The following is a 24,919-nucleotide window of genomic DNA, read 5'->3' as shown; positions in this document are numbered from 1 at the left end:
GCTAATGGGCAATCTGGTGTTTATTTTGAAACTGCTAACAATGATTTTTCTCTGGTAAAAGGCAGTGTCTGGGCTCACGGCTGAGTGGGCTTTGAGCATGGGCTCTAACAGATGGTGCGGAGCTCGAGGTGCGGGATCGGCCCTCGGCTCCCGGCGCCCGCCGGGCTGGGGGAGCGCGGGGCTCGGAGCAGCCTCTGCTCCTGCTTCCCTGCCTCAATGCCTGCCTCCCTGCCTGCCTCCCTGCCTCCCTGCCTCTCCTCCTGCCCGGCCGTGCCCCCGCGGAGCGCGCTCCCGGCCCGGGGCTGTTTTTGGGGGCCGGGGTCCGAGCCGAGCCCCCTCCCCGCGCCCCCCGGGCTGCCCCAGCCCCGCGCAGCCCCCGCGGAGGGCAGGGGGGTGCCCACCTCCAGGTATTGTTTTGCAAACACAGGGGGTCATAGATGACAGCGCAGACATAACAAGGCGGCCGTGGCCGCGAGTGTTTGTTGTCGCAGCGTGCCATATAACTTCTGGCGATTGTTACTTTTCCTCTGATGAAACCACGTATTTATAAGTGATTTATTTTTTATTTTGTAGCACAAACAGAAATCCATAAACTGTCGGTTCAGCGCCATTGACTCTTTGATCAGTTACTGGGCTATTTTTTTTCCTCTCCCGTCAGCGAGCAGAGATTAAAAGCCTTTATTTTCAGCCCTTTTGCTGCTGCAAAGGTACGAGCCGAAATGGACAATAAAAGTGCACTTCAAATGCATCCTCTCTGCTCCTTCACTCGGCGCTAACGAAACTTATAGCTGCCTATGTCAGCCTCTTAATTACACCACTACAGCGATTTCCGAAAACATTTAGCTGCTGTATACAAAGGAAATAAACCCACATTGTCAACTCGAGAGCGCTCCGGAGTTTAAAAGGCCGCTCTGTAACCCAGCGAAATAATTATTGAAGGCTACGACGCCTCCGTCTTTGTCAGAGTGATTGTGCTTGGCCTGTCAGCGCTGCTTTTCTCGGCTAGGAAATCCCACTCTTTTCCTGCTGGAGGCTTTAGCGCCCAGCCCGGCTTTGGGCAGAAAGTTTCTGCGGGCTGGCAGCGCGGCCGTGCGCGCAGCTTGCGCGGGGCCCGCCCGCACCCGGGGGACTCTCCCGCCCGCGCCTCGGGGGCTGCAGAGCTCCCGAAATAATGGATGTGAGCGGGCTGGCCCGGGCCGGCAGGGCAGAGCAGGCAGCGCTGCTACAGCCCGGCACTCTGGCGGAATGGTTTTAATTTCCAGCGCTGGGATCTGATTTCCAGAACGCTGGAAATTGTTCCCCATGCTCACCTTCCTCCCTATTCTCCCAAAAGATTTTTAACAAATACTAATTAAAAAAAAAAAATTAAAGTTGTGAAATGTCTCTCCGGAAAAAAAAATTAAAAATAATGAAAAAAGAAATAAAGTTGATTAAATCCCAAGCTCTGTGTCTATAATTGCTGTGGTGCAACGCTGATAACACGTAGTTATCGTCGGAAAAGTTGACCAAGACAGGTTAAATAATTTAATAAGGAACTGCTTGTAATTATGTTATTTACAAGGTATGACAGAGGTTTGAGGAAGAAACAGAAGCTGATCTCAGGGAAATGGACGGGTTTGGGTGACCCCTGGAGCATGGAGTTTGAATTATGGAGATGGGGGGCTGAGAGGTGAATATGGACTAGAGGAGAACAAGATGACTTTTCACCTCAGCACATTTAACTTTTAAATCCAAATAAACGTCTCGCGTTACTGGATGGTCGCTGTATAAAAGAAAAAGGACTAATCCCGGCCAGTTTCGGAGTGTGGGGAAGGGGCTGCCCTTTCCTCACTGAGGAAAAAATATCGCCAAAAAAAAAAAAAAAAAAAAGTTACAGAGGGAAAAGTGCGTTTTAAAATAAATCTGGGTAACTCGGTGGGATTTTTTTTCCCTTTCCTTTCTCCCTCGCTAAATTAATTATATCAAACATCTGTTCCCATGACGTTGTCCTCCATGCCACACACACCACCGAATGATCTCAACGCTGCCTCGCAAAGCAACAACACACGGTTTTCTGTTTCCCAAATATCCTCCGGTCAGCGGCATCTCGGTCAGCAGCTCCCTGATTTACCCGCTCCGCTCAAGGAGAAGCGGCCGCGCTCCGGCTCGCTCGCCCCCCGCCCTCCCCAGCACGGGCGCAGCACAAAGTTGGGAACTCGCGTGGCCGGGAAAGCGCAAACTTTCTCACCTGTTTGGTCATGGAGTCTATTAGCCGAACGTACAGGTCCTGCTCCGTCCTGACGCCTGCCGAGGGAAAGCACAGAGAAAATTGCGGTCAGGATTTCGGCAGCGAACCCCCCCAGTCCCACAAGGAAAGGGTGAGGTCAGGCAATTAACCGCAGCGGGCAGGGATCGGCCCCGCGCCGGCTGCAGGGCAAAATTCAAAATTCAAAATAATAATAACAGTGATAAAAACGAGCCGGGGCTGAGCCGGGGACGGAGCTGCGCCGATCCCGGAGCTCGGGGGCCGGGGCCGAGCCTGCCCCCCCCGGCCGCGGCCCCGGGGAACGCGCGGGGCCCCGGGCGCGGGCGCGGAGCGGCCCCCGCGGGTTTTCCGCGCCCGAGGAAGCGGCTCCGCCCGGCCGGGGCTCCGCTCTGCCCGCTCGCCCCATCCCAATAATTGCCATCAATTCCCAAACTCAAAAAACAAGTGCCTCAAAAGTGCCCGAGCAGCCATCGATCCCCTTTTTTACTTTCCACTTCAAGCCCAACCGGTTAATCATGTGAAGTACCATTGACTTATCGATCCTTTATGTTTTGTTTTCCTTATATGCCAAGGAAAGAGCCGTGTTTACACGCGTGTAATTTTAATCTCGAAATCTTTATACCCTTTATCCCCCTGCTCCCCCCCCAAAAAAGGCCTCGGAAGGAAAAATCAGACTTTTCTGCGGCACACGGACGCTCAAAAATGAGAGAACGACAACTTACCGTTGCTATACAATAACTGAAGTTTATAATGAATCCCATTGTTAGTTTTTTCATTGTTTGGCTCCTGCAAGTAACGATAAATAATTACATTTAGCATGAAAAATATCGCCCTCCTCCTGCTGCCCATTTTTCTCGTCCCTGAAGCGGCTCGGAATTAACAGTTTGCAGAAATTCAGCCCACGGTCACCTTTCTTTTTTTTTTTTTTTTCTTTTTTTCTTTTTTTTTTTTTTTTTTTTCTCCTGGTGTGGAGCGCCGATGATGTCATTAGCTCGGTGCAAATATGTCACGTTTTGCCGTTTTCGCGGTGTTTAAAACAAGTCGGCGCTAAGTTTGTAACCGCGGGGTTTGTTCGGAGCGGCCGTGAGACCGGGGGGAGCCGCACGTGGCGTGGGCGCCGCTGAGTGCCGGGAGAGCCGCCGTGCTGGGAGTGAGCTCTGCTCTCTACTCCGCTCAATTACGCTTAAAAAAATTCTAAAAAAAAAAAAATAAAAAAAAAAAATCGAGAAAACTGGCAGACTTACTTTCTCTTTCTCCACAAAGTCCACAAAAGCTGTTCTCTCAATCTCCACCGGCTGTCCCTGCCTGTCGTACAGAGCTAAGACGAAGTGGAAAAAATTGGATTTTCTGAGATTGGAAGGCGGCTGTTTCTCGAAATGCGCCCGAGCCAGCCCCACGCCGCTGCGGGAGAAAACAAGACAAGGCGTGGGTGAGAGCGGCGGGAAGGGGCGCGCAGGCTCCGCGGCCGCGGGGGGACGCGGGGGGATGCGGGGAGCGCGGAGCGGCGCGGAGCGGGGAGGCTGTAACTGATACGGGGCGGGCGGGGGGGGGAGTTAAGGGAGGGGGGGGATTTACGGCCGGGATGAGAAATACAGGAGGAGAAAAGCGCCGGGAGAGGATTTGGCAGACGTACCTTTGGGCGGCCGTGTTAGCATCCACTACCCCAGCGGTATGCATCCATGAGCGGACGGGGTTCATCCCACTGCCCAGCGGTTCTTCTTTCATGGTCGTCCCACCTCTCGGTATATTTTCCTGAATCCCAAACATTAAAACAAATTTGGGCAAAACCAGCTCCTAACCAAAAGGGGTTAAAATTGAGGGAAATGTCAGATACGGGGTGGGTTGGTTGTTGCTTGATTTTCTCTCTCTCTCTCTCTCTCTCTCTCTCCTTGGCGACTGGAATATAAGAGATGACTTTACTCCCTGTGATCGGTAGGAGAAAAGCCCAGTTCAAGTCTTGCTTCCTTCTTCAATCTGTCCTGTATTGGCACGACATAAACAATTTACTGAGTACTTCTGTGCGGCGAGTTGGATGGCGTTCCAGTTTGGTGGTTTAAAAAAAAAAAAAAAAAAGAAAAAGAAAAAAAAAAAAAAAAAGAAGAAAAAAGTATAACTGCAGCCGGCGACACTGCGAGGTGGCTTTTTTTTTTTTTTAAGGGGGGAGGGGGGGAAAAAAGAATAAATATTTTTGTTGTTGTTGTTTGCAGACGCGCTCAACGTGGTGTCATCCTAGTAAAAACCGGCTCGGCAAAAAAAAAAAAGCTTCAGGACACTGCTGAATCGACCACTTTCTGGCAAGGCTCTCCTGCTCCAAAAGACAAATAAACGGGGGGGAAAAAAAAAAAAAAATCCTGATTACCGCGGAGGTGTTGCCGGGCACACGGGAGAACGGGGCGCGGGCCCGTGGCGGCTCGCGGAATGGACGGAGGCGCGCAGAGCCCGGCCCTCCCTCCCCGAGGAGCGCGCCCCTTCCCGGGAGCCGGGCCCCGCCGCCGCGGGAGACGCGGCGTCACGCGTGACGTGCCCGGGGGGCGGGGCCATGCCCATATAGGGAGCGCGGCTCCGGCGGCGCGCCCGCCCGGCCCGGCCCCCCCCGGGCACGGCGGCGGCGACAGCGACAGCGACAGCGGCGACAGCGGCACGGCACGGCACGGCACGGCGCGGCACCGCTCGGCCCCGGGGGCACCGGCCCTGAACCGCGGGCAGGGGTCGCGGCGGGGCCCGCGCCGGACAAAGCGCGGCAGGCGGGTGCGCCCCTGCGCGCCCCCGCGCTATAAACGCGGAGCGGACGCGGCCGGGGATACCTGTGCCTGACACTCAGAGCCAGCCCCGGCTTAGGTCCGCCCTGGCCACCCCTGGTTGTGTGTCTCCACAGAAATATATACTCACATCTCTGGTTATATATTTATAGACATTTTTATACGTGTATATATATTTATGTATTGATATATATTGATTTTTTGATATCTTGATTTTTAAATATATTGATATTCTTATATATACTGATATTCCTGTATATACTGATATTCTTATATATACTGATATTCTTATATATACTGATATTTTATACATATTGATATATTTTTAATATATATTTACATGCCATACCTATATATCTTCTCCTCAAGTGATGAGCCTTTTCCGCCCAGTGTGGGCTACGACTTCCTCGTACTATTTTTTTTTTTTAATAATCGCTTTTTTATTTTTGGGTATTTATTTTTGTGAGTTTCCCACGTCCCCGCGTTAATATCTCCCGAACTCGGGGAAAATCGGCGCTCATATCTGAATGAATGGGTGAAAATCGAAAGTCCGATTTGCGTTATCAGGATCCCCTTTCTCCAAGGGGTGAGGGAAAAGAGGGGGGAAAAAAAGGGATGTGTTAGAAAGCAATCTATTTTGCTGGTGTTGGGGGTTAATGACTATTGCCAAAGATAAGTGAATTATCAAAGCTGTTGCTCTACCCGATCTCAAAATCCATTACATTGCTGGCCGTCTAATTAAATACGTAAGTATAATAAAATCATATTTTATGACTATTTGAGGGTAATGAGATTAGTCTTTAGAAGCGATCGCCACATATTAAAGATGCCACTGTCTATAGAATGTTAATAACCTTAAATCAAAGTGTATGGAAACTATTCATGAGAAATTAAAAGAAAATTCCTGTATTCATAATCAGCCCGGAGCTTTTGAGGTACAGTAGAGCAGATTACAAACCCAAACACTTTTATCGCGCACAGAGAGATACCAAAGTTCCCAAACAATGCCACGCTCGCGGTGGCATTTGGTGGCACGGACACGTTTGGGGACCCGCAGCGGGCACCGGGGGCTGCGGGTGCCCCCAGCCCGCAAAACGCTCCCTCCTAAAAATAAGGTAAAAATCGCCCAACGCCGCTATTATTGCAAGATATCTCCTCAAATGAACAACGCCGAACTTGGTGCTTCCCCTCCGCTAACGAAAGCTTAAAATCATTTACAGTATCTTTAATTCAGATTACACGCGCCAAGGCGATTTAAATCTGATTACCAAATTAGAAGGTTTTAAAACAAATCCTTTTAAATCTGATACTGTTGACTAAGGAGGGGAGAGAGAAAAAAAAAGTTTCATAAGCCCATCACATAAGGTAACGATCCTGCCCCAGAAAGAAAGGGAGTTTTAAACCTTTTTGACAACAAATGCAGCTGCCCCACTATTTTGGACGATATTAAGCGAAAATGAATGCAAATCTGTGTTCAGAAGCCATCTGGCCAGGAATGGGGGAATCAGCTGCTCCTCACAACAGGCTCTGAGCCTGAATCTATTTCAGCTCATTTTCTAGATCATCTGGTCCTGCACCCAAAGCGTGGAAAATACGGTCTTTATCATTCACCAATTCACCAACTTTATCTTTTTTTTTTTTTTTTTTTTTTTTTTTTTTTTTTGTGCGTGTGTGTGTGTCACTCTGGCTGGCTGGAGCTGCCGGCGGCCGGAGCCCGCCCGGGCTCTGCTGCTGCTGCTGCTGCTCTGCCCGTGCCCGCACCGCCCCGCACCGCTCCAGGCCGGCATCCCGCGGGCCGCCCGCCCCCGGCCGCTCCTCGGGCTCCGCCGGCCCGCCGGGGGTGGAGGGACGGATGGACGGAGGGATGGACGGATGGAGGGATGGACGGAGGGCAGCGGCGGCCGGGCCCCCAGCCCCGGTCCGGGATGCAGGACTGCGGCCCCGCTCTCCGCGCACCTTGCGCGGGCCGGGCGGGCAGGGGCTGTGCGCGGCTGCGGGGGGCGGCCCGAGCCCTCCCGGCTCCGCGGCCCTCCTCCTCCTCCTCCTCCTCCTCCTCCTCCTCCTCCTTTTCCACCTCCTCCTCCTCCTCCGGCGCCAAGTCTCCCTTTTGTGTGAATTTACGGGGTGAGGCTTCAGTGATCCCCCCGCAAATTTGCATTTAAATAGCGACATCAAGCGATGCGCGTGCCACACACCAGCGGGCTCCCAGATGTCACGGCGGAGCCGCTCAGATGGCCGCAGCCCAGCTGTCCCCCGGCCCGGCCCCGCTCCGCGCCCCCCGCACCGCCCCGCGGCGCGTCCTGCTGCCCCGCACGGCGGCCGGACACAGCAAAGCGATCCCCTGCTTCCCGCCGCCCCGAGAGCATCCCCCGAAACTTTAGCATTCGATTTTTCCCCCTTCGGGACAATCCCCTCGGGACTATTATCTCAATCATTTCACTTTTTTTTTTTTTTTTCTTATTATTATTTCTTATTTATTTCTCATTTCACGGTTTAAATCACGCAAGTTGGAGAGCGTGATTTTGGTAATTTCGCTGTTTCCTCGGCCGCGGGCCGGCCCCGCGCTGCCGAGCTCCGCGCTTCCCACCGCACAAACTTTCCCAGCGGGAAGTTGCGCCGGGAGCGGGGGGCGGCGGCCCCGGCCCCGCTCTGGGGGGCTCGGCCGGGTCCCCGCAGCTCGCCAAGCCCCGTATCTCAATTTTATTGTTGGAAGGCGCCTTCATCGCCAACGAGCTGGGTTACACCGGGCGTAATTTATGCCGGGTGTAACCGAAGCAAATCTCTACAAACTCCCTTGCTGCAGGAGGGAGAAATTGGTGTTTTCGGGTAAATTGGTGTTTCGGTGTGTTTTCAGGTACGGCCGCCGCTCCAGGCCGCTCCTCGCCGGGCAGGCGCTGCTAACGCGGGGGCGCAGCGCGGCTGGCCCGGCCCGGCCCTTGCGCGGGGGGTCACGCATCCCTGGCCCGGGCCAGGGCCGAACGCGGCCCAGCAGCGGAGCGGGGCCGAGGCCGGGCGGTGCCGCCCCTGCCTGGGGGCTCCCCGGCCCCGCCGCCAGCCCGGGCCCCCCCCCCAGCGCCCCGTCACGGGCAGGGGGTGCGGGAAGGGCCGGGAGCCCCGCGCCGCCCGGCCGCTCTCCTTTCGGGACGGATTCACCCGCGCCGGGCTCGTTTGGGAGCTTGGCTCCGCATTCCTGCGCATCCCGGGCCCGCTGCGCAGCGCACGGAGCCGGCGGTGCCCTCCGGCCGCCCCGGGGGCGCAGCCGAGCCCGGCCATGGCCGGGGAGCCGAGCAGCTCCGCGCCCCGCGCAGGCTCCGCAGGGCGGGCAGGGCTCCGCGGGCTCGGGGCAGGGCCCGGGGAGGCTGTCCCTGTCCTTGTCCCTGTCCCTGTCCCTGTCCCTGTCCCTGTCCCTGTCCCTGTCCCTGCCCTTTCCCTGTCCCTGTCCCCGTCCCTGCCCCTGTCCCTGCTCCTGTCCCTGCCCCTGTCCCTGTCCCTGTCCCTGTCCCTGTCCCCGTCCCTGTCCCTGTCCCCTTCCCTGTCCCTGCTCCTGTCCCTGTCCCTGTCCCTGTCCCCGTCCCTGCCCCTGTCCCTGCTCCTGTCCCTGCCCCTGTCCCTGTCCCCGTCCCTGTCCCTGCCCCTGTCCCCTTCCCTGTCCCCGTCCCTGTCCCTGCCCCTGTCCCCTTCCCTGCCCCTGTCCTTGTCCTTGTCCCTGTCCCTGTCCCTGTCCCTGCTCCTGTCCCTGTCCCTGTCCCTGTCCCTGCCTGCTGGCCCCGGGTCCCCTCGGCCGGCCCACCGCGCACCTCCCGCGCCCCTGCGCGGCTCACGGCCCGGCTGCGCGGCCGCCTGGCGGCTCGGGCTCGGGGTCACGGAGCTCCCTGAGGGTGCAGGGCTGTTTTACCCAAACTGGCTCTCGGCCCTGCGCTGCCCCCGGCGCGCTCCCGCGGCCCTGCGCCCCGATATGGTTACATCAAAATTAGTTATTAAAAAAAAAAAAATAAAAAAAGAAAGAAAAAAAGGAAGAAATAAAAGGAAAAAAAGGCTTAAACTTCTGCCGTGCCCGAGCGCCAGTCCTGTCAGCCGCGCGCCCAACGGGAGCTGTTCCCCGGTAAATCTCCCCGCGGGCGCTGCCCGGCTCCCGGCGGCCCCAGGGCGCGGAGCGGGCTCTGCCCTCCGGTCCCCGCGGGATGCGGGGCCGCGGCCGGGGGTGCTGCGGACGGCCGTGGCTCTGCCCCCCGGGACCCCGGCATGGGCTGGGGCGGCCCGAGCCGCGCGGGCGGAGCCGCGGCCGCCCCCGCGGAAGAGCGCGGGCGCGCAGCCGGGGCCGCGGGGGGCTGGCGGCCGGACAGGTCCCACCGTGCGGCGGAACAATATCAACTGACTCCAACTGAACAAACAAGGATCGATCAGATAATTTCAGATATTATAATTGGCTTTAATTAAACACACTTCGTTCTAATTAACTCTGAAATTTTAGCATGCTTTGGGACGTCGGTGTCTGATTTGATATTGTCAGTCCAGATGTCCTAATAAAATTCAATCCTCCACTCAAGACTTCAATATTCACTAAGAACAAAATGCAAATTAAATGTAAAACCTAAAGTATCGCCAAAGGTATAATCAAGAAAGGTGTCTCAAAACTTCTCACTTTTTATTACGCAGTAGTTAGAAAATGCAGATTACATCCTAACAAGACCTCGACTGAATAATAGAAACCTTAACTCTTTCGTGGTCAGGGCTCGCTCTGCCCGGCAGGGATGCGGGCACATCCTCGGCCGGCGCTCGGGAAACACGGGCGCTGCGGGGCTCCCGCGCTACGGGCCGCGGGAACGGGCGCAGCCCCGCGCTCCGGGCCGCTCGCCCCGCCGCCCCGGCGGAGCAGAACTTGCGGCTGTCGCGGGCGCTTTTATCCCCGAGGCGAGCGGCGGAGGCCGGGCCGGGGGTGAGCGCAGCCCGTTCCCGCACGGCGGAGCTGCGGGAGAGCCGCGGGCGCGGCGGCGGCTCCGCATCCCGGCAGGGCAGCGCTCGGGGACGGGCGGCCCGAGGGGGACACGCACCGGCCGGGTCCCCGTCCCCTCGGCCCGAGCCGCCCGGCCCTTTCCCCGCCCGCCGCAGCGCTCCTGCCGATAATGAATGAAAGCTGCGGAGCTGCGCGGGGAGCCGCGGGAACCCCCCGGTGCCTGCCCCGGTGCCGGGCCCGGGGTGCCGCACCGAGGGACCCCCGGGCCGGGCTCGGCGCCAGCCCCGCGCCTCGCCGCGCTCCGCAGCTCCGAAAGCCGCGCTATTCCCACATTAAACATTTGTATGTTTTCCATGCTAATGGAGTCGCTTAAAGCTGTTGCTAATTTAACTTTTTAAAAAGGCCGCAGCGTGGTGATTTGCATTTTCTTTAGGATATTGAAATGAAGGGAAAACTGCTGGGCGGTGAGGCTGCCCCGAGCGTAGCTGGGGGCCATGCCGGAATGAAAACAGGCAAAGAAAAGAAGAAAGAAGGAAACCGCCGCTTCTTCCCGACTGTTAATAAGCAATTTGTCCCGCCGCGATTTCCATTGCAAAGACAAACGTGTCGGGGCGCCCGGCCCGGCCGGGGCCCCCCGGGCCGCTCCCCGCTCCCGCTGCCCCGACACCGCCCCCGCTCCGCGCTCCGCATCCCGCCCGCCGCGCAAGTCCCGCTCCCGCGGGCGGCCGGAGCTACACCGGGGCGCTCCCCGAGCCCCTCGGGCTTGAATTTGCGAGGAATTTCCGAGCGCCCCGGTCTGGGTAAACAACAAGTGCCGGGCCGGCCGTTTCCCTCGGCAGATCCCGTCTCGCCGCCGCCGCTGTGGCTCTGTAGCGTGGGGACCGTGTGCCATCTACAGGACACTGCGCGGGCGGCCGCGCTCCGCGCCCCGGCCCCGCCGCCTCCCGCTCCCCCCGCGCACCCGCCGGCAGCCATTGATTATTTCTTATTTCAACTTTTTAATTTTTTTTTAAAAAGCCTCGCACTAAAAGTTTGAGGTGATAAAGATTACGGCGCTGCCCGCGATTTTTGAACTTAATTAAATTTTTTATTTTTTTAGATTAAAAGATGTGAAATGTAAAGATAATGCGATTTGATTTGTTAGTCTAACTCCGCGATTTGAGAGTTGATGTCCCCAAAGACCGGGCGAGCTTTTTCCCTTTATTTATTTTTATTAAAACATCAATCTACTCTGGAGCTGGGTGAACTCAGTTTCACCTAGAGAACATAAAATTCTCCATACCAAGGAAATAAGCACCTTTCATAAATCAACAGTATTCCTGACAGATCGATCAATTTTTGGTTGTTAATCCGAAAGGAGGAGTTTTAATTGCTTTCTGCCTTTTAGCCCGGCCACCTCGGCGCGGCGGCTCCGGCAGCGCTCGGCTCTCCCCTCCTGCGCTCGGGAGGGGGCAAAAAAGCCCCGGAGACCCTTCCGCGCCAGCGGCCGGGACGCGCGGAGCCCCCGCGCGGCGGGACGGCCGCGGCAGCGCCGGGGCGCGCAGGGTGCGCGCGGCCCCGCGCCCGGCCCGTCCCAGGTAAGCGGCGGCTCCGCCGGGCGCGCCCCCGCCCGCGCCCCTTCCCGCAGCCCCGCGCGCGGGCGGCCGCTTACCTTGCGCGGGCGCGGCGGGGCGCGCGGAGGGCAGCGCGCACGGCGGAGCGGAGAGTGCGGAGCGCCCCGCGCTTTAATACACTGCTCGGCAGCGCGGCCCGGCCGCGGCGCGGGGGGGCCCGGCGGTGCGCGGGGCGCAGCAGTGCGCAAGCGCCCCCCCGCGCTCTCCGCTGCGCGGGGGCGGGCGGGAGGCGCGGGGCGCCCGCGGGGGCGGAATCGGCGGCGCGGCCCCGGGGGGAGCGCAGGGGGGGCAGCCCCGAGCCCGGCCCCGGCCCCGGCCCGGCCCGGCCTCCCCGCGCATCCCCGCGCTCCGTCCTGCGCATCCCCGCGCTCCGTCCCGCGCATTCCCGCGCTCCGTCCCGCGCATCCCCGCGCTCCGTCCCGGGCCGCCGCCGAGCCGCGGATCCCCCTCCCGCATCCCCCTCCCGCATCCCCGGCCCCGCAGCGCCGCAGGAACGCAACAGTTTGTCCCGAGGGATGCGGCCCCCGGGGGTGTCCCCCGTGCCAACTCACCGCTCCTGGCTCCGCGGGACGCTCACATGGTGCCGGCTCCCGCAATCCCCGCGGGCCGCGCCTCCTGCCGCATCCCGGGCCGGCCTGGGCTCCCGGAACTTCCCCGCCGCTCCGCGCTTCGCTTCGGAGCGATGCGCAAAGAACGCGACTGGCTGCGAGAGGTTTTATTTTGTTTATTTCTGCTCTTCCTTCCCCTCCCTCTCCCAGTTTAGCCCAGGAACTCCCGCAGCATTGGTTAATCCTCGAGGAGGGATAACTGCTGAGATCTCCAGCGAGCTCTCCGCTACCACGGATACTTCCTAGAGCTCCAGCAGCTCTGTGAGGGATGTGCGGCTACAAGATGTGAAGGTATTTAGAAAAAAAAAAAAAAAGAAAAAAAAAAAAAAAGTAGCGGTTTCCAAGTCAAGCAGATTCCTGCAGGGAAGTGAAGCCCGGGTTTAGGACTGGAGCTACATTTGTGAAAAATAAACCTATCAGTGCTGGCCTCGGTTATAAATCGAGGGAACGTTCACCCCAGGTTTGTTCTGACGGCAGCGACTCTCTGGTTTGGGTTTAATTTGTACGGGGAAGGGTTTTGGCAGCGGGGAGAGGAGGGAGGCAGCGGGGCAGGAGCCCGGCTCTGGTGTTTGGGGATGCCGGAGCCGGGGCTGGGCTGGGCAGCGACCACGGGCAGGGCAGTGACCAGTGACCGAGGCTGCCCACGCACAGTGACCGCCCCAGAGCTGCCCCTGCCCAGGGCAGCCTCACGGGGTCATTCCTGCTCTGCTCACCCACGGACAGGCTCAGCTGCCGCTTAATCCCCTGGGGAACAGCTGCCCAGATGTGCTGCAGGTGGGGGAAGTTTGGGCGAGCCCTAAAAAGGCAGCACAGCTCTGCCCCCGCTCCCCAGCGTCCCGGGGCATCCCCGCCACGGGGATGGAGCAGCAGGAGCTGCTTCAGCTCAGGGCTGGGGCAGGGGCTCCGTGCCTGGGAGGGCGGCCTGAGGTCTGGGGAGCCGGCAGGAACCACCCAGAGGGGTCTCAGAAGGTCCCACGGGTACCTGAGGGATTCGGACTTGAATTGTTTTGCAGTATCCTGAGCGCATGGGTTGGGCCGTTCGGTTTGTACAAATGCCTGGAAAACTGTGCAAGATGCTCACACTTTGAAACGTGCTCCTGCCTGGAAAGGCTGAAAGGTCTCTGCGGGCTGTGTGGAGCCAGCAGGGATGGAGGCAGGAGGCAGAGCCGGGTGCTCCAGGGCGGCCCGACCCCTCCTCACGGGGCACGGAGCGTTCTGCTGGAAACCAGCGGGAATTCCTCCATTCACAGCTACTCCCGCTCGCACGGGGCCGAGCTGGTGGCTTTTGGGGACAAATCCGTGCCCACAAAAATGTTTATCAAGCAGATTCCTCCAGAGCCACGTGATGCTCCCTGCTGCAGGGGATGCTCTCCCCAAAACCTTCACCCACCTGGTTTTGTTATCCCGAGGGTACAGGGGATGCTCTCCCCAAAACCTTCACCCACCTGGTTTTGTTATCCTGAGGCTGCAGGGGATGCTCTCCCCAAAACCTTCACCATTCTGGTTTTGTTGTCCCGAGGCTGCAGGGGATGCTCTCCCCAACACCTTCCCCCCGCGGTTTTTGTCACACCCTTCAGAAGATCTGTAAGGCTTGGAAATGAATCGTGCCCCTCTCCCTCTGTCACCGATCCACTTTTCCACCATCCCAAACCATCCTGTATTTTTCACGTGCTTGAGCTGCTCGGCTCGGTTCTGCCGCTGCCCTTTGAACACCCGCGCTGGGTTAAAGGCTTCGGTGGCAGTGCCAGGGCTGAGAGCGGGCACGGAGCGAGCGCTGCCCCTTCCCCAGGGATCGGTGGCCGCGCAGGGGCCGCAGTGCCCGGCCCGGAGCCCTCCTGGTGTGACCGCGAGTGCAGAGGAGGCGGCAGCATTCCCAGCAGGGAGGGAGCGGGGCAGCCCCAGTGCCAGCCGGGCTGCCAGGGGTGCCAGGGATGCCAGCACACCGCAGCGGGCACAGGGGATGCTCCCCTGCAGGCCCGAGCGCGGTGCGGGAGCCGCGACCTGCAGCTGGGGACAGGTGCAGCACTCGGGAAAAATAAACAGCGGCCAGAAGAATATCGAATGGAAATGTTGCTGGCGGAGAACTCCGCCGGCAGACTCGGCTGGAAATTATCTGAGACACCGCGGCACAAAAACGCTTCCTTTTCACGAGGCAAATGATCTAATCAAGATGTATGTGCATGACAATGCGCTCGCAGGGAGTGGAAGTCGGAGTTATCTGCTTCAATTACGGCACTTCCCGTGTCCCTGTCCTGGCAAAGGATGAGAATAATAAATACAAACCGGTTTTTTCCGAACCCGTAACTGAGTTGAGTAACTCAGCTCCCATTGAGCCGCACGTGAAGTATGAAAAAAAAGAAGTTACCAGGTAAAATATTGTGAATATTCCTGAAGAATGAAATAGGAAATGAAGTAGGAAATGAAATATTAAATATTATATGAAATGCTGGCTTGCAGCCAGCGGTGTCTCAATATCCAACAGGACACAGGGATGTGCCCATGAGGGAGAATTGATTGTGAGCTCTTGGCATGAGAATGGAAATCAGAGGAGGGGTTTGGGAAGTTCACATCCTGGATCAATCCTGGAATCGCAGACTGGTTTGGCTTGGGAATGACCTTCAGGATCCTCCAGTTCCAGATGGACAGGGAGGGGCACGTTCAGCTGGACCCCACCCATGGCCAGCAAAATGATGGGAGAAATCTTTTTCCTTTTCCTTTTCCTTTTCCCTTTCCTTTCCTTTCCTTTCCTTTCCTTTCCTTTCCTTTCCTTTCCTTTCCTTTCCTTTCCTTTCCTTTCCTTTCCTTTCCTTTCCTTTCCTTTCCTTTCCTTTCCTTTCCTTTCCTTTCCTTTCCTTTCCTTTCCTTTCCTTTCCTTTCCTTTCCTTTCCTTTCCTTTCCTTTCCTTTCCTCTCCCCCCATCCCAAAGGCAGTTCCCTTCCATCCATGCTCTCTATCATTTCCCATCAGTTATGGGCAGGGCTGGAATTCCAGCCTGAGCAGATTTCTGCAGAAATGAACTTTGGCTGGACACAAACAGCACAAAAAGAGGGAAAGCAGATGAAAACTGATGCAGGCCTCGGTTTTTGGAGGTAAACGGAGAGATCCCAGGTGTCAGCGCCCCAGAGACCTGCCCAGGTATGGTTTGAACTCATTAAATAATGGATTTTAGTTGGTCTGCTTTCTTTTGGGTGGAATTATGTACACAATCTGTTTTTCTGTTGCATTTCCAGCAAGCAAAATCTGTGTTTTGCTACTTGAATTTAGTTCACAGTCAGGTGCTCAGTTTTTATAAGGCTCAGATTTTTATCTGTTGGACTTCCAGAAATCATGTGTGATGTTGGTAAGAGCTTATTTATTATTTATTGCTTTTATTGTAGTGTAATAGCTGTGAAATTTAAACATGAAACAAATTAAGAGAAGAAATCCTTACACTCAGTGCACCAGCACAGAAGTGAGGCTGGCCAGGCTGATATCACAAACCCAAGAAAACAAGAATTTGGGGATATTTCCATTAATTCATTAGTGCATCCTGCTTATTAGCAGTGCCAGAAGGTGTTTGTGACCTGTAGTGCTCCATGCCAGTGATCAGCTGAAAAGTAACACTGCAAACACACTTCCCTTGTTTATTTACCTCTGAAGCGATAGATTTATCTCCTAATTTTGCTCTTGTTTCCCAGCCTTTTATAGGACTCTTGGACAGTTTATAGACAGCAGCTGACACTTGTAAAATTCACCTGGAGCTATTCAGCAGTTTTAAACACCTCGATGCAATTTATCCAGAACTCCTCATGCACAAAAAAAGGCAAAAATTGATTGGAGTGGCCGAGGAACTCTTTTGTCCTTGTCCTGTCTTTAAAAAGTGGATATAAAGCTGTCAGCTTTTACAGCTGCCCTCACACTGCTGCAATCAAGCAGAGCTCTGGAGGGGAGATTCCTTTCCAGCCTGGAGTCCTGATGGGCCTGGAGGCAGGTCCAGGGCAGGGATGGGTGGGAGACAGCTCTGCAGCAGCAACTTCACCTGCATCACCTGCATCAGCTGCATCTGCATCACCTGCATCAGCTGCATCACCTGCATCACCTGCATCACCTGCATCCCTTCCTGAGGAAGGTACCGACCCCTCAGCTGTGCTGGGTTTCACTTTTATTAATAAATTCAAATTAGAAAAGGAATAGATATAGAAGAGGGGGGGGAAATTCTGATTTTATGGCTTTGAGAGCGTTGGCAGTGCCAGGCTGCTCTCTCAGGGCTCTGCCCAGCCCAGGTCCAGGTGATCCAGGCAGGAGGGTTTGGTGCCTTCCCAAGGCTCCTGCTCACATTCCTCAAGGCATTCCTGGGGTTTTGAGCATCCCAAAGCTTTTGGCACAATATTCAAAGGGACAAAACCCATTATTTGCAAGGTGTTCTTTATTTGTCCCTGGGCTCACCCGGAGCAAAGGAGGCTCAGGGGCCCTCGTGGCTCTGCACAGCTCCTGCCAGGAGGGCACAGCTGAGGGGGTCGGGCTGTGCTCCAGGGAACAGGGACAGGAGCAGAGGGAACGGCCCCAGGCTGGGCCAGGGCAGCTCAGGGTGGGCACAGCAGGAATTTCCCCATGGAAAGGGGGCTCAGGCACTGCCCAGGGAGGGTTGCAGTGCCCATCCCTGCAGGTGGCACCTGGAGCTGGCACTCAAGGCTCTGCATGACAAGGTGGGGATGGGCACAGCTGGAACTCGGTGATCCTGGGGTTGTGTTCCAGCCTGAAGGATTTTGGGATTTCTCCCTGGTGTTTCCAAACCACCCCAAATATTCAGCAAGGCCAGAAATGCTGCATTTGACTCCCTGGGAGCTGAGAGCTCCCGCACACCCCGGACTGGTCCCACCCCTCCCATCATCCAGGTGTGATCATCACCTGCAGCCCCTGCCCTCGCTGGGTGCTCATCACCCTCAGGTGGGAGCAGGCAGTGATCCTGTGCCCCAGTGCCCCATTGCCACGGCCATTCTGGATTTCCCAGCCGTTTTCCTGGATGGCCATGGCAGGAATTGTGTGCAGTATTCCAGAGTGGCTCCAGCAGTGGCTCCCAGGGAACATTCCAGCATTAACACCTCTCACCTCACCCATTCCCTGCTCCTGCTCCTCACCAGCAGCAGCACAAGGAGCAGCTGATTTCCTGTTTAATGCCACATAATCACTTGTTACACACAGCAGCACACCTCCCTCCAGTGCTCCAGTCCTGCAGCTGCCTTTTCCACAGGTTTGGGATTGCTTCAGTCCCTGTGAAACACTGAGCCCACCAGACCCAATCCCTGGAATAAAACATCCTGAGGCCTCCACCAAACCCTCTCTGGGTGTGGACACAGCTTAGAACATTGATTTTTAAAAGGTGAGTTATGGAGAATGCACAACAACCCTGGGTAAGTTTTTCTCAGTGATTAATTATTGATACTGATGCAATTTTCTCCATATTTTCTACAGCAAACCTTCACTGTTTGGTGCTGGAGCTCGTGCTCTGACTGCCCTGCCCAGCGGGATTTGCTGCTCTGGGAATTCCTCGTGGATTTTGGATCCAAACATGAACCAGAGGAGCTGCTGAGTGCCCCAGCTTGGACAGATGAGATCCCAGCTTAGAGAGAGCAGTACCTCAATCAAAAGCTGAAATCACTGTATTTATTCATTTCAGAGGATTCTGCAGGTGCCCCCTGAGTGCCCTGAGCACAAGGCTGGGAGCCAGGAACCCCAGCCCACCTGGGACCCACCAAGGGGATCAGAAGGGACCTTCCTGCCCCCTCAAGGAGGATCTGAGAGGGTTTTGGTCTCTTCTCCCCAGATAGGAGAAGAAGAAATGGCCTCAAGTGGTATCAGGGCAAGTTTGAGTTAAATATTGGGGGAATTCCTCATTGTGCAGCCCTGGCACAGCTGTCCAGGGCAGGGCTGGAGCCCCCATCCCTGGGGGGATTTCACAGCCCCACGGAGGTGGCACCTGGGGACAGGGGCAGTGGGGCTCAATGACCTTGCTGGGCTTTTCCAGCCTGACCAGCTCTGGGATCCTGTGGCTCTCTGTGTCCCCAGCTGTGCAGCACCCACAGAACGCCCCCAATATCCCCCCCCTGGGGGTGCAGGGGTCAGACACAGCCAGGTTTGGGGTCCGTCAGTGGGGCAGGGCTGTGCCAGGTGCTGCTCGTGGCTCTGGGGGTGCAGGAGTCAGACACAGCCAGGTTTGGGGTCCCTCAGTGGGGCAGGGCTGTGCCAGGTGCTGCTCGTGGCTCTCAGCAGGAGCAGGCCTTGCCCAGCTGGGCACAACAATCCCACCAGGACCCACCTGGGGGCTCCTGCCTGGCCAAGGCTCTCTGGGATTGCCCCAGCAGGGGCTGCTGCTGCTGGGGCTGTGCCCTGGTGCCCAGGAGGGGCTGTGCATCATTCCGGTTTGACGTGATGAGGGGCAGTGACTGGTGGGTTAGCTGGTGTAAAGGTTTCTGGGTCACCTGGGAGGTTGGGGGAGAATAGGGCTAGTGAGACTAGTAGGGAAAGTGTTAGTGCGGACCCTAGAATGTCTTTGATGGTATAGTACAGTATAGTATGATGTATATATGACTATACCATCATACTATAGTATAGCATAGTATATAGTATAGTGTATAGTATAGAGTATGGTATAAAGTATGGTATAGTATATAGTATACAGTATATAGTATATAGTATAGTATATAGTATATAGTATAGTATACAGTATAGAGTATAGCATATAGTATATAGTATACAGTATACAGTATATAGTATAGTATATAGTATGTAGTATATAGTATATAGTATACAGTATACAGTATGTAGTATAGTATATAGTATACAGTATACAGTATACATTATATAGTATATAGTATATAGTATATAGTATACAGTATACAGTATGTAGTAGATAGTATATAGTATACAGTATATAGTATATAGTATAGCATATAGTATATAGTATATAGTATAGCATATAGTATAGTATACAGTATATAGTATAGTATATAGTATATAGTATATAGTATATAGTATATAGTATATAGTATATAGTATATAGTATATAGTATACCGTATACAGTATATAGTATATAGTATATAGTATACAGTATATAGTATAGTATATAGTATATAATATACATTATATAGTATATAGTATACAGTATATAGTATAGAATATAGTATATAGTATATAGTATACAGTATACAGTATATAGTATAGTATATAGTATATAGTATACTATATAGTATATAGTATATAGTATACAGTATAGTATACAGTATGTAGTATATAGTATATAGTATACTATATAGTGTAGTGTAGTGTAGTATAGTATAGTGTAGTCTAGTGCTGCTCGTGGCTCTCAGCAGGAGCAGGCCTTGCCCAGCTGGGCACCACAATCCCACCAGGACCCACCTGGGGGCTCCTGCCTGGCCAAGGCTCTTTGGGATTGCCCCCTCCTGCTGGGGGCTGTGCCCTGGTGCCCAGGAGGGGCTGTGCAGGAGCTCCTGGGTGTGAGGAGCCAGGGCTGGTGGCTCAGGAAGGGTTTCCCTGTCCTGGGGGTGTCTGAGAGTCTGCTGGGCTCCTCCCAGTAAGTGACACGCTGGAGCATCACCTTGGCTGGTTTAAACTCACCACGGCCTCTAAGCTCTGTGCTATGTGCGGAGATTCTGATTTTTGGGGTTATTTGAGGGGTGGCAATTTGGGCAGGATGGGTTTATCCCTCCCACTCCTTCCCTGGAGTTGCTGGAAGCTCAGCCTGAACCTCTGGGTGCTCAGGGGTGGGGGAGGCCCTTTTGTGCGAGCAGTGGGGGGAGCACCTGCGGGTTCATGGCCCAGGTGATGTGGGCAGCTTGATGTGAGTGTCTGAGAGCACGAAAATTCTCTTCAATTTGGATTTAATTTGAATACCAAGACCAGGTGTGAGCTGCCATTGCTGGCTCTGAGGAAAGCAGCCCATGGGTGAATAATATTGTGCCATCTTTTAGTTAAATTCTCTAAATTACTATTTTTGAGGCTGATGTGAAGCTGGGAGGGGGTGCTGGTCCAGTGGGAAAGGGGGGGAAAGGAGCTCAATTCCACCCAGGAACTGGCAGCTGCAGAGTGAAATAAATCACCGTGCTGAGAGGAAACGGGTTGATACAGAAATCAACTGTACGGGCTTAAAGCAGCATTAGAAATGCCTTTAAATTCAAGGTAAGGTTCTCCTGAAGCTCTGCAAGTTTGGTAAATATAAAAGTACAATTAGTGGAGCTGCTGAGGGATGTAAGATGTCCTGAAGTCCTGGAGCTCTCGTGTGCCCTCAGGCACAGCTGGGGTGGGCTGGGTCCCTCCCTTGCCCTCAGCAGCATCACCTGGGGCTGCTCAGCTCAGGAATAACCTGGAGCAGCTCTGCTTGTTCCTCTGAGGGGAGATTTTAAATTCCTGCAATGGTTAAAAATGGTACTGTGGGCATTATGGGGGAGCCACACTGTGAAGAAGGTGCAGCGTGGGGGAAATTCTGGGTTTATTTTACTGAACACATGATGGAGGTAGGGAAGGAGATATTTCCTCTCTGTGGGATGGGGAGCAGGCACTGGCAGAGGATTTCTCCACCATTCCACATTGGTGTTGATGGCAACATCCCTGAATTGCCTGGTGCCTGAAACGAGCTGGCCATCACTGCACAGAAATGATCTGCACTTTCAGAAACTCTGCTTGATTTGCTTTAGAAAATCAGCTTAGGCTGAGACCTGCCTGGCCCGGGTTGGTTGGGGGGCTGAGTGTCATCATTCGGGGTGCTGAGTTTCATCCTGCAGGTGTCCCAGCACAGCCTGCCAGGGCAGCTAAAGGGTGAAAACATCGGGGTTTACAGGCTCTGTCTGTCTGTCTGTCTGTGCTGCTGGGCCAGCCGGGGGTGAGCAGGGTGGGATGTGATCAGGGCTGGGATGTTAGCAGGGATGTTATCAGCGATGGGATGTGATCAGGGATATTACCAGAGATGTTATCAGTGGTGTGATGTGATATGGGGTAGGATGTTATCAGGGGTGTTATCAGCGATGTTATTGGGATGGGATGTTATCAGGGGTGTGATGTTATCAGCTAGGTGATCGCGGATGTGACGTTATCAGCGATATTGTCAGGGATGGGATGTTATCAGGGATGGGATGTTATCAGCGATGTGCTGTGATCAGGGATGCTATTAGAGATGTTATACGTGATGTGATCAGGGATCTTATCAGAGGCGTGATCTTAATCGGGTGCAATCTTATCAGGGGTGCGATGTTATCAGCGATGTTATCGGGGCTGTGATGTCATCAGCGATGCGATGCTATCAGGCTTTGCAGCCCTGCCATCTACCGGCTGCTTCCCTGAAAGCTCTCAGCTCTGCAAGCCCTCAGAGGGAGCGCTTGAACTTCTTGAACTTACAGAGGAGAGATGTAGATCAGCTGTAAGGAGGAAATCCTTCCCTGGCAGGGTGGGCAGCCCTGGCACAGGTGCCCAGAGCAGCTGTGGCTGCCCCTGGATCCCTGGCAGTGCCCAAGGCCAGGCGGGACATTGGGACACCCTGGGACAGTGGGAGGTGTCCCTGCCATGGCAGAATAGAACTCTGAGGATGCTCTTTATGGTCCTTTCCCACCCAAACCATTCCGGGTGCTGCTCCCAGCCCGGGTGAGCAGGAGCAGCTCTGACTCTCCCCCTGCCAGCACAGGGCCCAGCAGTTCCCCTGGCCCATTGTCCAGCCTGTGTGGGCTCAGCAAGGGCACCCCGAGCCAGGGCACAGGGACAGGAACACCACAGGGGAGAGACACACAGCCTGAGAGGTTCTGCTGCAGCCTGACATGGAGCCCCCAGCACCCCCAGCTCTGGATGTTCCCATTGCTGGGGCCCCCAGCACCCCCAGCTCTGGATGTTCCCATTGCTGGAGCCCCCAGCTCCCCATGTTCCCATTGCTGGGAGCACCCCCAGCTCCCCATGTTTCCATTGCTGGAGCCCCCAGCACCCCCAGCTCCCCATGTTCCCATTGCTGGGAGCACCCCCAGCACCCCCAGCTCTGGATGTTCCCATTGCTGGAGCCCCCAGCACCCCCAGCTCTGGATGTTCCCATTGCTGGAACTCTCAGCTCCCCCTGTTCTGAAGGCTGCCAGTCCCTGCTGGGATGTCTCAGCGCTTTGAGGAGAGCCAGCCCAGCTCACCCTTGCTGAAGGAGGAAGCAATAATTCTTTATTTAAAAGAGATTACAGCTTGCTGATGCAAATGGCTGCAGCTCTTGATTTGATCATGGAGCTGAGGGCTCTGGGAAGGCTCAGTGGAAACTGGAACCTTCTGCTGCTCCGAGTGGAGTGGCCCTGGGCTGAGGGGCACCTTGGGCTGGGCTCGGGGGGGTTGTGCTCAAATTCAGCTTCACAGGGAGTCCCAGCTGTGCCCATGCCCACCCTGTCCCCAGCCCTGAGTGCCAGCTCCAGGTGCCACCTGCAGGGATGGGCACTGAACCCTCCCTGGGCAGTGCCTGAGCCCCCTTTCCATGGGGAAATTCCTGCTGTGCCCACCCTGAACCTCCTTTGCTCCACATGAGCCCCTTCCCATCTCCTCAGGGATTCTGCAGACCCTTCCCAGCTCCATTCCCTGGCCTCTCCATGCTCCAGCCCCTCCATGTCCTTCCTGTCCTGAGGGGCCAGAACTGGATGCAGAATTGAAGGTATGGGGACAATCCCTGCTGGTCCTGCTGCCACATGATTTTTACAAGAAAATAATGTAAAAATGTATTTGCCTTAGATCCCGTTTCCTCCTGAAGTTCCACATTGCTGTGCATTTTGTTTTCCTTCTTTTACAACACAAATCAGTGCAAGGCCTTTCCCCCAGCCTGGCGTCGAACTGGGCACTGGGGTGATGTCTGTGGGGATGCTGTGTCCCCATCCGTGCCACCCCTGCAGCCATAGAGCTCTCTCAGCAAACTGTGCAGTAGGGTTTATCTGAAGCCCCAAAAATGTGTCTGCTGCAGCCCAGAGCAGGGACAATTCCTGTGGGGTCAGTGATGGGTTTGTGCCCAAAAAGGAGCAATGGTCCCTGCAGCTTTGGCACCCCTGGCTCCCAGGGGAGACTCCGTGGTTCCTGGAGCTCTCCCCGTTGCCAGCCCTTCCTGGAACAGCTCAGTGCAGGGCAGTGCGGCCCTGGGGCCACCAGAATCGATGCTATCGACTGCCCAGCACTGATGGATCTGTGCTGCTGGATTGCAGCTCCCAGCTCCCCCCAGAGCTGCCCTGGGAGGAGCTGCCAGTGCCACGCCAGCCTGAGCTGCTGCCCAGCCCCATCCCTGCTGTGCCAGCCCCAGCCCAGTCAGCTGCTGCTGTGAGTGAGTGTGCGTGGCACAGAGGATCCAAACTGCTTAGGAAGATCAAGCCCTTGTTTGTAAAGGCTTAAAAATATCATCTCGCCAAGCAGAGGCTGTAATTTCCTGGCCTTGTGGGTGAGGATGCCCAGCCCCGGCGCAGGGGGTGGTGCTGCTGCAGCTTGGGCTCTGTCTGACCTGGAGCATCCCAAAACTGCTCCCTGTGGTGGTGTGCTGGTGTTCTCAGGGGTCCCAGGGTGAGGGAAGAGATGAGGATCTGACTCCGTGTTTCACAAGGCTGATTTATTATTTTGTTATATATATTACATTAAAACTATACTAAAAGAATAGAAGAAAGGATTTCATCAGAAGGCTGGCTAAGAATTGAATAGCAAAGAATGATCACAAAGGTTTGTGGCTCAGCTCTGTGTCCGAGCCAGCTGACTGTGATTGGCCATTGATTAGAAACAACCCCATGAGCCCAATCCCAGATGCACCTGTTGCATCCCACAGCAGCAGATAACCATTGTTTGCATTTTGTTCCTGAGGCCTCCCAGCTTCTCAGGAGGAAAACTCCTAAGGGAAAGGATTTTCCATAAAAGATGTCTGTGACATTGGACTGCAACAGTCACATTTTGGGGCTTCAGGAACACAAATCCTCCTGCACGGTTTGCTGTGAGATCTCTGTGGCTGGAGGGGTGGCAGTGAGGGTGCAGGTGTCCCTCCTGTGGTGGGACATCTCTGGATGTGGTGAGACACCTCTGGACACTGTGGCTGGTGGTGGTGGCACCTGAGTCTGTGCCACCTTCACTCTCAGGGCACAGCAGTGCCCTCCTTGCCCTGTGCTCTGTGGGGCAGAGGGGTCTGGCTGCCCCCAAAAGGGTGGGCAGTGGGCACAGGGTGGGCAATGGGCACAGGGTGGGCAGTGCCTGTGGGAGCTGCCAGACCTCCCACAGCCATTCCTGTAAACATCTGTCAATATTAGTCCCATATTCAGGGTTTTTAATTGATCACGCCGCCTCCCCGTCCGTGGTGTTTTTTCCAGGGTTTTCCCATAATAACGACTCCTAATGAAGCTGATTATGGCTCCCATAAGGAACATTAATAGAGGAATGCATTGTTCTTGAGGTACAGCTCTGCCTCGAGTGAGCTGAGTGAGCAGGGGATGCTGAGAGCTCAGCACAGCCCTGCTGCACCAGATCCCCAAATCCCAGGTGCTTTGGGTGGGAAGGGACCTAAAACCCCAGCCAGTGCCACCCTGCCATGGCAGGGACACCTCCCACTGTCCCAGGTGCTCCCAGCCCCAGTGTCCAGCCTGGCCTTGGGCACTGCCAGGGATCCAGGGGCAGCCACAGCTGCTCTGGGCACCTGTGCCAGGGCTGCCCACCCTGCCAGGTGTGTTCCCGGTGCGTTTCCAGTGCCGCTCCCAGTGCTGCTCCCGGTGTGTTCCTG

The 24,919-nt window shown here is 55.4% G+C and overlaps 1 protein-coding gene and 1 long non-coding RNA gene across 15 annotated transcripts in view; one reads left to right on the top strand and one right to left on the bottom strand.

The window, feature by feature from the left end:
* Positions 1-12,140, bottom strand: part of EBF3 (EBF transcription factor 3) — a 130,693-nt gene extending 118,553 nt beyond the window's left edge. For 2 of the 14 annotated variants that reach the window (XM_063162983.1, XM_063162982.1), the window contains exons 1-4: positions 3,879-4,653; positions 3,490-3,646; positions 2,968-3,031; positions 2,228-2,283 (exon numbers count right to left, since the gene is read on the bottom strand). In XM_063162983.1, the coding sequence (XP_063019053.1) occupies positions 2,228-2,283; positions 2,968-3,031; positions 3,490-3,646; positions 3,879-4,012 (411 nt within the window). In that variant the 5' untranslated portion in view covers positions 4,013-4,653. Of the gene's footprint in view, positions 1-2,227; positions 2,284-2,967; positions 3,032-3,489; positions 3,647-3,878; positions 4,655-12,122 lie in introns of those variants that run through there. The other 12 variants (XM_063162978.1, XM_063162973.1, XM_063162979.1 and 9 more) reach the window with 10 other exon arrangements.
* A 4,114-nt stretch (positions 12,141-16,254) lies between these two features.
* LOC134421621 (uncharacterized) lies at positions 16,255-18,655 on the top strand. The gene is made up of 3 exons (XR_010028632.1): positions 16,255-16,287; positions 17,410-17,538; positions 17,631-18,655. It is a non-coding gene; the product is annotated as an uncharacterized LOC134421621 (long non-coding RNA).
* The last annotated feature ends 6,264 nt before the right edge of the window (positions 18,656-24,919 follow it).

Source organism: Melospiza melodia, chromosome 9, assembly GCF_035770615.1.
Source record: "Melospiza melodia melodia isolate bMelMel2 chromosome 9, bMelMel2.pri, whole genome shotgun sequence".
Classification (NCBI taxonomy): Eukaryota; Metazoa; Chordata; class Aves; order Passeriformes; family Passerellidae; genus Melospiza; species Melospiza melodia.
Note: the sequence above shows the minus strand (reverse complement) of the source record. Positions and strands in the feature narration are given on the sequence as shown.